The 12358-nt window shown below is 41.5% G+C and overlaps 1 protein-coding gene across 50 annotated transcripts in view; it reads right to left on the bottom strand.

The window, feature by feature from the left end:
• RIMS2 (regulating synaptic membrane exocytosis 2) overlaps positions 1–12358 on the bottom strand; it is a 919325-nt gene that overhangs the window by 326469 nt on the left and 580498 nt on the right. For 27 of the 50 annotated variants that reach the window (XM_089658335.1, XM_089658295.1, XM_089658297.1 and 24 more), the window contains one exon: positions 6929–6976. The exons of the other annotated variants lie outside the window; for them this stretch is intronic. In XM_089658335.1, the coding sequence (XP_089514461.1) occupies positions 6929–6976 (48 nt within the window). The remainder of the gene's footprint in view (positions 1–6928; positions 6977–12358) is intronic. 50 annotated transcript variants of the gene reach the window in all.

Here is a 12358-nt window from a genome sequence, read left to right as displayed (position 1 = left end):
TTTTTTAAGTATGTCTTCTTTTTTTTCTTAATTCCCTCTTGGGCTTCTTTTAGAGGGTCTTGGGGGCTAATATTATATAACTTTTTGTAATACTCCGTAAACACTTTAATAATCTCTTTATTTGAGTGGACCAGCTCCCCCTTTGAACTTTTTATCTTTTCTATATAATTCCTATTTTTCTTTTTATTCAAAGCTCTCATTAGATATCTTCCTGGTCTGTCTCCCCATCTATACCTCTAGTTCAAAACCCTGTTATATACTCTTCTCTTCTCCTCATCCATCAACCTCTCTAGCTCCTCTTTTTTATCCAGTAAGTTCTGTCTCGTATCTTTTGTTATTTTCTTCTTATGGATCTGCTCCAAGTCCAATATTTCTTTTAAGAGCCCACTGACCCTCTCTCTTCTTTCCTTTTTCTTCCTTGCTCCAGCCGCAATCAAGATTCCTCTTATGAATACCTTATGACTTTCCCAGACTGTAGCTATCGATACTTCCTCTGTTTCGTTCTCCTTAAAGTATACCTTAATCTCTTTCTCGATTTTCTGAACTACATCCTCATCCAGAAGAAGAGCCTCATTTAACCTCCACCCTAATCCTCCCGTCCACCTTCTTCCCCATCTCAACTTCATCCCGACCGGAGCGTGATCCGAGAACGTCCTTGTCTCTATGTCAATTTTTACCAGATGATCTATTAGTTGATGTTCTATTAAGATGTAATCTAATCTCGAGTATATCTCATGTGCATTAGAGAAGAAGGTATAGTCTCTGTCTTTCATATTCATTATTCTCCAGGTATCCACTAGTTGATATTCATGCATCACTTTTTTCAAAGCTCTCAGAGACCTACTCCCCTCTCTTTGCACAGGAGAGGTATTATCCTTTTGTGGGTCCATACAAAAGTTTAGGTCTCCAGCTACTATCAAGCGCCCTTTTTTAAAGTCCATTAATTTTTTCAACAAGCCCTTCATATACTTCTCCGAGTTTTTATTGGGACAATATATATTGGCTAAAGTACACTCAATCCCCTGAAGTCTACCTTTTAAAAATAAGAACCTCCCCTCCGGGTCGGTTCTTCTATCCTCCAACTCAAATCTCATGTTCTTTGCCAAACCTATTGCAACCCCTTTTGCTCTTTTAATTGGAGAATCTGCATAGTACCATGTTGGATAGTATTTGGATTTCAATTTCACGTTTGCCTCTATCTCAAAATGCGTCTCCTGTAAAAATACCACTGACGTAGCCCTGTGATGTAACTCATTAAACAACCTAAATCTCTTCCCTGGACAACTCAGCCCGTTCACATTATAGGTTATAAACTGTAATTCTTCCATCTTTCCCAATTAAGTCCATCTCTCTTCCAGATTGCCTCTTCCTCTTTATCCCTTCTGTCCTGCAGAGTATTGACCCAATACCTCCTCCCCTCCCTTCCTCCCACCCAACTCTCACCCCCCCCCCCTCCCTCCCTCCCCCCCCAACCACCCCTCTCATCCTCCCTTCTTTTTCCCCTACCCGTTTTTAGGCCTATAAACTGCCTACAAATCATTTGTGGATCCATTTCCACCATTGATTTAAAATTTGGGGCATCAGCTCCACCTATGTACGGTTCACCTCTCCTCCAGCTGCCCCGATTCCCTCTCTCTGTCATCTAGATTCAACAAGAGTCTTTACTCTTTACCTCCCTGCCTTAATTGGAGCCTCCAAGCAGGTCTCAGCATCCGGAGGGGGAAGGCCAGAGGCGAGAGAGAGAAGTAAGAGGAAAAAAAAAAAAAAAAAAAAAAAAATTCATTTTCTACTTAATTCTCCCTCTCCTCCCCCTCCACCCCTGGGGCCTCCCTCAGCCCGACCTGTTGCCAGTCCTCTTTTCTTATAACATTTATGTTTCCTATATCTTCTTTTTCTTCTTCCCACCCAGGTATCTCCATTCTTTGCAAGTCCAGTCTATCACAGAAATCTCTTAATTCATCCGGAAATCTCAGATACGCTGTGACCCCATTTTTCCAGCCAATCAGAAATGCTGAGGTACCCCATCTATACTGCACATTCTGTTTTCTCATTTGCTCCAACAGGGGTTTCAGGGATCTCCTTCTCCTTAGGGTCTCTACTGTTAAGTCCGCATAGATTTGGATAGTCAAGTCTCCACACTTAATTAATGATCTTCCCTTGATCTTCTTCCAGATCTCGTCTTTGGCCCCAAAATTTTGGAACTGGACAATTATGTCCCTCGGTCTTTCCTTCTCATTAGCCCGTTTGAACTTTCCTACCCTAATCACTCCGTCCAAATCGATCCCATCAGATTCCGGTTTATCTCTTATGGAGTTTAGGGTTTTTTTAACTAGTTCATATAGTATTTCCCCTTTAGCAGTCTCTGGGATTCCTCGTATTCTAAGATTACTCCTTCTTTCTTTATTTTCTTGAACTTCCATCCTAAAGATCATTTTTTTCTGGTTATTTTCTAATTGGCTTATTCTTTCCCTTAAATTATCTATTTTCTGGGCCTGGATTTTAACTTTCTCCTCCGTTTCTTCCATTCTTAATAGAAGGTGACCTAAATCATTTCGAATAGCTGTCATTGCATGTTTTATCGTTTTTTCCAGATTTTGAAACATTTCTGCCATCTCCTTCTTATTTGGTAATTGTAGTTCACCTTCTAATTCTTTTTTTCCCAAGCCCTCCACTATTTGTTGGCTACCGCTGCTGTTCGTGCTCCATGATAATCTAGGGCTATTTCCTGAACTAGTGTCCATTTCCCCCTTTGCACCTTGGGCCCTTTCTGGCGTAGTATTTCCATATGATGTAAATTTCTTTATTGTTCCTGTTTGGGCCCCTTTGGGCCCTGCTCCCTTGGGACCTTTGTTCTTCATATCTTCTATATATCTTGATAGCCTTGCAATTTTTCCTATATCCTTTACTCTCCTGGGACACCTGGGCCTCCTTTCTTCTTCTCTTCTATCCCCTGGGAATCCTCCCCTCTTTGACCCCTTGGACACCTGTATCACTCAGGGGTTCACCATGCAATAAGCCCCCAACAGTTTTCACTCACCCTTCCCTTCTCAGGACGGTGGTTCCAGGCTTATGTGGAGGGCCTTCACTGCTGCTCAGTCCTGGGGGGGATTCCTCGGGGTATCCGATACTTTATTTCTTTCTTTCCACCTCCATTCTCTCTCCTTGGGGATGGTCTTGGGGAAGAAGAGTAAATGTCCTGATATTTATGGGTCTCCCTGACCCAGGATCAAACAGCCGGCCAGGGGGATGCAGGCAACTATAAGCCGGCAGCACTTTATTTAATTAGAGCACCAACCAGCCTCCTCTTTCCCTCCGAGGTCCTCCTCAGCTGGTCCCTTTCTCCTGCTTCACTCCTCCACTGGCCGCACGGCTTTCCAGTCCTGTAGCACAGGGGGAGCCGTCATGTCGCTGCCGCTCTGACAGGGAGCCGGCCGGCGTCTCTGCCTCCCAGTGATGCCTTGCGGCGAGCAGCGTGCTCACACCGCCCTGCTTCGTCTCCCCGGCAACCCGACAGCTGCACTGGAGTCTCCGCAGCGAGATCACCTTCTGGAGGTCCGTGCCCGCTCTCCTCTCCCCGCGCCAGTCTCTCCCCGCTTGGAGCCCTCCTCAAGCAGGTAGGGCTTCACTCCATGAGGGTCTCGGGAGGTTAGTTTTGGAGGTTTATCGGAGAGCACTCACATCGTGCTCTCCGACGCCGCCATGTTTAGGCTCCGCCCCGCAGACTGAGGATGGAAAAATGTCTTGGTATGCTGACACCTTAAGCGTTCCTTTCAATGGAACTAAGGGGCCAAGCCCAACCCCAAAAAACAACCCCGCACCATAATCCCCCCTCCCCCAAACTTTACACTTGGCACAATGCAGTCAGGCAAGTACCGTTCTCCTGGCAACTGCCAAACCCAGACACGTCCAACGGATTGCCAAACAGAGAAGCGTGATTGGTCATTCCATAGAACACGTTTCCACTGCTCTAGAGTCCACTGGCAGAATGTTTTACATGACTGCATCCAACGCTTTGCATTGTACTTGGTGATGCAAGACTTGGATGCAGCTGCTCGGCCATGGAAACCCATTCCATGAAGCTCTCTATGCACTGTTGTGCTAATTTGAAGGTTTGGAGGTCTTTAGCTATTGACTCTGCAGACGTTGGCGACTTCTGCACACTGTGCACTTCAGCATACGCTGACCCTGCTCTATCATTTTATGTGGCCTATCACTTCGTGGCTGAGTTGCTGTTGTCTCCAGTTGCTTCCACTTTGTTACAATACCACTAACAGTCGACTGTGGAATATTTAGTAGCAAAGAAATTTCAAAGATGGCCTTTATGCACAGGTGGCAACCTATTACGATACCACGCTTGAATTCACTGAGCACCTGAGAGCGACCCATTCTTTAAAAAAATGTTTGTAGAAGCAGTCTGCATGCCTAGGTGCTTGATTTTATACACCTGTGGCCATGGAGGTGATTGGAACTTGTCCAAATCTCCCAACGATTATCTTATCAAAGACTCCTATCAATGACACCTTAAAGTGATTTGTGGCCCAGCTTCTGACATTAAAGCATTTACATATTCTTAACAAACTATAAATGAGCTTTAAAACAAGTTCTCATTGACCTATGAAGTTGTAAGCACTATGGAGTAATTCATCATCAAATATCACAAAAATTTTCAGCTGAATTCTGAACAGCTTAGAGAGTCTGCTGTTTGTTTATATTAGCAGACTGACAAGACTTAAGAGTAAGTCAATATTTGAATGCCCATAGTCTAACCAAAAGGTTCACTTTAATTTCCCCACTCCTTATTGAGTTTTACTGATTTTGCTCAGGCAGGGAGAGCCTCAGACATCCTAATCTATTGTTCGTAATGTTAAAGAAGAAGTATAGCCAAAGCTATTTTGGCTATATTTCTCCAGATCACAGGAGTGTAGTTCCTTCTGCACTCCTGTGACCTGTTTTCACTCAGTTGGTTCAGGCTCTGGAAATATCCTGACTTTAATGTCAGGATCCACCCAGATGCCTGGATCAGCAACTGGCTCAGCCTCTTAGCGATATGCTAGGAGCCTGATCCAGCTGCTCCCGCCCTCTCCACAGCCTGGCACTCCAGTGAGTGCTTGAGGGGCAGAGGAGAGAGCCGATGACTGACAGTCACCACTCTTTGCTCAGAGCGGAAGGGAGAACTGAGTGATCAGCATTATTTGACCACTCACTGCTCAGTTTTATAGCTGGTGGGGTAGATGCAGCATTGGATTAATGCTGCATCCACCCAGGTGAGTATAAATGTTTATCTTTTTTAAAAGCCCATACTTTAAATAAATAGAAAATGAGAGCAATACAATCACTATATTGAAGATTCTCAGCAAAGCCATACAGATAAAAGAAGGAAGTAAATTTTTACCTTTCTTGCTTCCTGCACCAGTGAGGCTGAGAAATCACCGGGCCCGGATTGGCCAAAGGGCACACTGGGCATTTGCCCGGTGGGCCGGGGCCGCATGTCCTAAGAAAAGCAGCCTGTTGATGAGGAGGTAAGTGGTGTCCGTGGTCCATACAGGGCTAGCACAAACCACGGCTGCGGCTCACCTCCTGCTCTGCGGCCAAGCCTAAAAAAGGGGCGGAAGGAAGTGCGGGAGACCCGGCTCCAGTGACATGCAGGAAGTGCCTGCAGGGGACACACACCTCCTGGGCTGGCCGCTGCAAATACACCGCACTAAAGGAACAATGGTGGCCTCTTTCCTTCACTTGCTGGCACACCATGACAGCTGCACAGGGGTGGAGAGGGCAGTCACACTCTGGGAGGAAGGTGAACCCACTAAACCCTACACTGATCCAGTATTACAGTCCATTCTTCAGTGGGGGTGGATTGGGCTGTCTCTGTGTTGGAGAGGGCCGTCTCTTTGCTGGATTGGGCTGTCTCTTTGTTGGACTGGACTGTCTCTTTGCTGGATTGGGCTGTCTCTTTGTTGGACTGGACTGTCTCTTTGCTGGATGGGGATGTCTCTTTTCTAAATGGAGATGTCTATTTGCTGGATTGGCATGTCTCTTTGTTATATGGGGATGCCTTTTTGTTATATGGGGATATCTCTTTGCTGGATTGGGCTCTCTCTTTGCTAGGAAGGGATGTCTCTTTGCTGGATGGGGTGTGTCTTTCCTGGAATGGGCTGTCTCTTTGCTATATGGGGATGTCTCTTAACGGCCATGAAACTTCACTTTTTTTGGAGACCATTAGTGTCCTCTTTTTTGTTTATCCAAGATATCACCAGCAGACCATGTTCAGATAAGTGGGGTTGGGAACATACCATTTTAACTCTCTAGACAATATTCTTACAAGAGTGACCAAAATTGTAATTACTGACATTTTTCTAAACTATTTAAAAACATTACAAAATATACTTAATTTTCAGCAATGTACAGCAAATCTAAATCAAAGTATGTTCCGCAAACAAGATAAGGTTAAACAAAATTACTGCTCATAGGTTACTAAAAAAATTAAAATGTTGCTATAGGACATGCTGGGAACAGATATCACAGAGGTAATAAGCTTTGGGAAAAAAGAAAAATTACAAGCCACATAAAACAATTGTCTCTTTAAAGAATAACTATTTCCTCTAAAAGTCATGCTCAATATTTTTTGTGCACGTGTAGAAAAACTTTTAGAAAGGAATAGTGTCTGTGGTCACCATGACAACTGACAACAGCACCAGCCACAATCTCATTGATGGTTCCCACAGATAACAAGGGCACTTTCCTTTATTGCAGTTTTTATACAAGGCCTCTTTTAAACAGTGCACGCTTCAAAATAAATGAATAAATAAAATTGGGGGGAGCAAAATAAATGTGCAGGCTTCAGTGCATTTTCCACACTAAGACAAAAAAAAAAAGAAAAGAAAAAAGAAACAAACAGCTTTAATTTGTGTCAGGCAGAAAAGGCCTTTACCTGGACCCTAGGAACAAAAGGCGGAGTTCTTCTATTAAGGCTTTGGCTCTGGTAAGCAAAATAAAAAGAAAAAAAAAGCAACAAAACAAAAACAAAAGAAAAAAAAGACAACAAGCTGAAATTAAAACAAATTCAAAATAAAACACAAGTATTCAAATCAACATTAACAGCAACAAAGTTCACATCAAAAGCACAAATTTCTGGCAAACATACTGATGTAACAAATTGCTGACTGACGGCAAACCACTGATGAATTAACATTGCAGCATTCATAAATAAAAATGATCAGTTAGAGAGTTTTTTTTTAATTCAGTTAATTTTAGGAATCTATTTAATTCCAGAAAAAAAAATCACATCACTACACAATAAATAAAAGAGAAAATGAGGTTGTTGGGAAGAGAGGCATTACCCTTCTTTTTGATCCAATCTTTTACAGAAATTATCTTTCTGTTAAGCCAGTACATGCATCTCAAAAGTTCAAAATTCCTTTATTAATATCACAGCTATGAAAGGCATCCAACACATTTTAGGGCTCCAAATTCAATACAAAAGCCACACAGTAGCTTTCAAAGTCCTTCCCCTTTCTAGGTGTAGAGTCTCCTATTAAACCCCCACCTTCTTCTAGCTTGAATTCAGCCAGTGTTCTTTATTAAATGGCAGTCACTTGCTTTTCTTAGACTTATAGCTTGATATATTGCTTTTGTATAGAATTGTGAATTGTTATTTATTTTTATTTCCTGTATCTTTTGTAGCCTGATGAAGGGGGATTTTGGGCACCCGAAATGTGCTGGCTGACTTTCGTTAACACATCACATTTCTGATACTTATAAAGAACGTCTGGACCGAGACAATCATTTGGCAACATGAAATCACAAACTGGTCCTCAATGAGGACCTCATAAACTGGAAAAACAATAATAACAGCACAGTGGCTAAATGGTTAGCACTTCCACCTGGCAGTACTAGGGTTGTTGGTTCGAATCCCAGCCATGGCACCACCTGCCTGGAGTTTGCATGTTCTCCCTGTGCCTGTGTGGGCTTCCTCTGACTACTCCAGTTTCCTCCCACACTCCAAAGACATGCTGGTAGGTTAATTGGATCCTGTCTAAATTAGCCCTAATATGTGTATGTATGAATGTAAGTTCAATGGACCTTACATTGTACACCCCTTGAGGGTTATGGACTGATGTGAATGTACAATATGTGTAAAGCACTGCGTAAATTGACGGCGCTATATAAGTACCTGAAATAAATAAATAACATCAATAACCACCTTCCAAAAATATCCCTACCAGGGATTTTAAAAATAAAAAACACAAACTGGTGAAAAACGTCTGTGAATCCCCAAATTAGGGGAAAAAATCTCCTAAACAAAGTGACAAGTGCTTACATATAAAAAGCAATCAAAGAAAAAGCTTCAGTGACAAAATATTACAATAAAAATATATCAAAAAATTTGTAAACGTCCACAAAAATCTTACATATAAGCCGTGATCCAATGAAAAAATAAATATATATATTCCATGCAGGTGATGAGGTAAATGTGCATTCACACCAACAGTGAAATCCTCAATGACTTCTGGCGAGGACGCCATCTTGGCACACCTGAAACAAGTAAGGAAGTAAGGGGGTTACCTCCTTACTTGTTTCGGGTGTGCCAAGATGACATCCACGCCAGAAGTAAGTCACCGCGTACTGGAACTACGTCACCGGGTACCCTGAGGAAGTCACGTGACGACAGTGACGCACCGCGTAGGTACGTGGTGACGTAGTCCCAGTACACGGTGACTTACTTCCGGCGTGGACGCCATCTTGGCACACCTGAAACCCATGCAGAGGTACACCATAGCATGAGGTTTAAATGCCTGTATATTACTGCAAACAAGTGAGTGGACAATATATTGTTTTAATATATATAAATAAAAAACCTATTACACTATGGAGGATCTTTTCTCTTCTATTATTATCTGAATGGGAGATTGTGCTGTGTAGTGGATTTATCTGGAGTGGACCTGAGAAGCGTAAGTGCCGCCAGTGAGGGAGATTACTTATGGATACCATCCAGTAACCAAATACTGCCTGTGAAGGATCCTGGGGTGATCCTGAAAGCATGCTGGCCCAGTGGGTCATAATAAGGAGGTGAGGGGGCATTTTGGCCATTGAGGATTTCACCATTGGTGTGAATGCACATTGACCTCATCACCTGCATGGAATATATATATTTATTTTTTCATTGGATCACGGCCTATATGTAAGATTTTTTTGTGGACATTTACAAATTTTTTTATATATATTTTATTGTAATATTTTGTCGCTGAAGTTTTTTCTTTGATGGCTTTTTATATGTAAGCACTTGTCACTTTGTTTAGGAGATTTTTCCCCTAATTTGAGGATTCATTGACGTTTTCCACCAGTTTGTTTTTTATTTTTAGGAGATTTTTCCCCTAATTTGGGGATTCACGGACGTTTTGCACCAGTTTGTGTGTTTTCTATTTTTAAAATCCCTTTTAGGGATATTTTTGGAAGGTGGTTATTGATGTTATTATTGTTTTTCCACTTTATGAGGTCCTGATTGAGGACCAGTTTGTGAATTCAAGTTGCTTTTCACTAAGCTTTTTGTGGCACTAATTAGATCCTTATTGGATCATATCACTTTAGATTTGCCCAACTGCATGTTTATTTAATTAATCTTCATATTATTAACTATTATCACATATTAAGTTTTATATATATATATATATATACACATATATATATATATATTTATTTAATATGTATTAGCGCTACACTATTATTATTGTTTGTACATTTACTTATAAGGTTTAAGGTAGAGTGTTGGCCGCTTATCTACATATTGATCACCATATAGAAGCGCAGGAGGAATTCTATATTTACTTTTAATTCATTAAATTTGCCAGAATAAATTATTTGTTTTGGCCATTGAAATGAATTACCGCTCAAGTGTTAAACAAGTCCAGCATTAACACATGTTTAGACGTGTTTATAAGCATCATTTTTTTCTGCCTAAACTCTGCTGCTCCTGGACGTACTGGCAGTGGGTTTTTTTCTCCTGCATCTAAATTCTCCTGCCACTAAATGCAGCTAAAAGCCTATGTGTGCATGGACACATAAGATAACATGCAGGAGAGTTTAGAGGAAGGAAAAAAAAAACACCAGGTGCCCCTAGGAGCAGCAGTAAAAACATCCAGTGTGCTTGAGGCTAGGGTTAGGTCATGGGTTAATATAGGGCTTGGTAACTTAATTTTTAGGTCTGTTTAATTCATTTTTGAGTATAATAAATGACATAAAATGATCACACCTATTTTATTTGGCCAACAGCAGTGTACCAATATCTGTTCAACAAGAAGGCATACAGTATCTCTCCCTATTCTTGGGTGACCATAAATGCCAGGACTCGACTGTTTCATTGGCTTTCTAAAGGATGCTGTACAGTAGAGATGGGTTTGGGCAGCCTTCAAACTCATTTCAAGCTGAATTCCAATTTGTGTTTTTTTTCTACTTCATTGAGCTGCGGGCTGGTTCATTCCCAAATTGCTTCAAGATGAATTCAGAGGATGCCCAAACTCATCTCTACTGTCCAATATTGTGGAATATCCATTTTCACAGGGAAGGCCAGAGAGTGGATCTCAGAACCAGGCCACACCAGAATTACAAGCTCTCCCTGCTGGGGACTGAAATAAAGGCCAGCAAAAGGATTCCACCCTTTTAAAGCAGGTAAAAAAAGAAAAATATGTATAAAAAAAACATTTTTAACAGTTCTTTAAAAGTAACTTTGAACCATGTGTGTCTTCATTTTTTCTAGCTTGGCAGAATAATGCAGCTGACATATTGAACCCAATTAAGCAAAATTAAATTTTTATTAAAAGGAGATGTCCATTAAAAACTTCCTTAGGTTTTTGGTGACCAGTGATGGAATTATGCTTTGTTTAAAGGTATACTTACCTTAGCACTCCAAGATTTACTTGCAGTACAATGAAATCATCTGCAGCTTCCCTGGCCACTCACTGCTTCCTCTATTCTATCCTAGTGTCAGTGGGATAGGCTAAGAAATAAACTGTCCTGTGTAAACGTAGGCAGGCACTCACCTAACCAATTCACCACATGCAGATAAAAGCTGGCAGATATCTCTACTTTCTCAGGAGTATAAACTGCTGATTCTAACTAGCTGGCACACAATGCAAAGCCAAATGCCAGGACAGAATGTGCTTAGGACAGAAAGTTAAGTGAGGGCAGCACCAAAGGATAACAATGATAATTTGATTTTCCTGACCCTTTCTACACACTTGTAATTAACTCCAGCCGAGATAATGAAGAGACACTGATTAGGCTACTGAGGGTTAAAAAACTCCCTTCAGCTAAAGTGAATGCAGCTTATCATTTCTTATCAATAAAGCTGAAGTTTAGAAAAAAAATGACCTACAGATTTAGTCACATAACTTCCCTGCAATACAGTATGTCCCATGTGGTGCAGGCAGCTAAATCCTGAAAAAAATTTCGCTGCAGGAATGCCAGTCTTCTTCCTGTCTCTGAACTTTCAGAGCTTCAATGGTTAACAGCTTTGGGTCTTCAGACAAAACAGCAGTACAGATGGTCTGACAGTGACAATCCTCCTCCTCCTCCACCAAGAATTTTTGATTTCACTGATTACATTGCTTGTAATACAATTTGGGAAAGGGGGAGAGACTCCTGTGACTGATCAGACTCTCCCGCATTCAAAGATCATGTCACAAGCAGTGTAATCGGTGAAATAATTTTTCTCAATGGAGGAGACGGAAGGAGGGGACTTATCCCCATCAGACCATCTGTACTGCTGTTCTGCCTGAAGACCTAAAGCTGTTAACCACTGCAGCACTAGAAGTTCAGAGGCAAGAGGAGGACTGGCATCCCTGCAGTAGAGATTTCTCCAGGACCCAGCAACCTGCACAACATGGGACATACATCATTACAGGTAAGTGATGTGACAAAAGCTGTAGGGATCTTTTTTAGCTAAACTTCAGCCTTTTTAGTTGTGATTAGTGGTCTACTACAGCTAAATTCCAAATGTATTCATCAGTAAAATACATTTTTGTTGCGCCTTCCCTAGTAAATAATATGGTGCAATTCCATAGCTGTGAAACATAAATAAATGTATATAAATATATAGAGTGACTACAGAAAATTATTATTTTTGGACATAGTCCCAGTTCATAAAATCTGAGGATCTTCAAACAATATTGTTCCTTGTAGTAAATTCCAACAAATTTTCACCATATGTGTTAATAATCTTAATCCACGCACAGTGACTCCTAATACCTTCACCTGACTCCACCCACCCATCATCACAGTCAGATGACTTCATCAGGGGTCCCTGTGACGCTGCTCGTTGGGTGGAGCCAGGCGAAAAGTCCTGAGACCGGAAGTGACGCGGGAG

The sequence above is a fragment of the Staurois parvus genome, unplaced genomic scaffold (assembly GCF_062004578.1).
Source record: "Staurois parvus isolate SC_StPar_1 unplaced genomic scaffold, SC_StPar_1.0 ptg001062l, whole genome shotgun sequence".
In the NCBI taxonomy this organism is placed as follows: domain Eukaryota; kingdom Metazoa; phylum Chordata; class Amphibia; order Anura; family Ranidae; genus Staurois; species Staurois parvus.
Note: the sequence above shows the minus strand (reverse complement) of the source record. Positions and strands in the feature narration are given on the sequence as shown.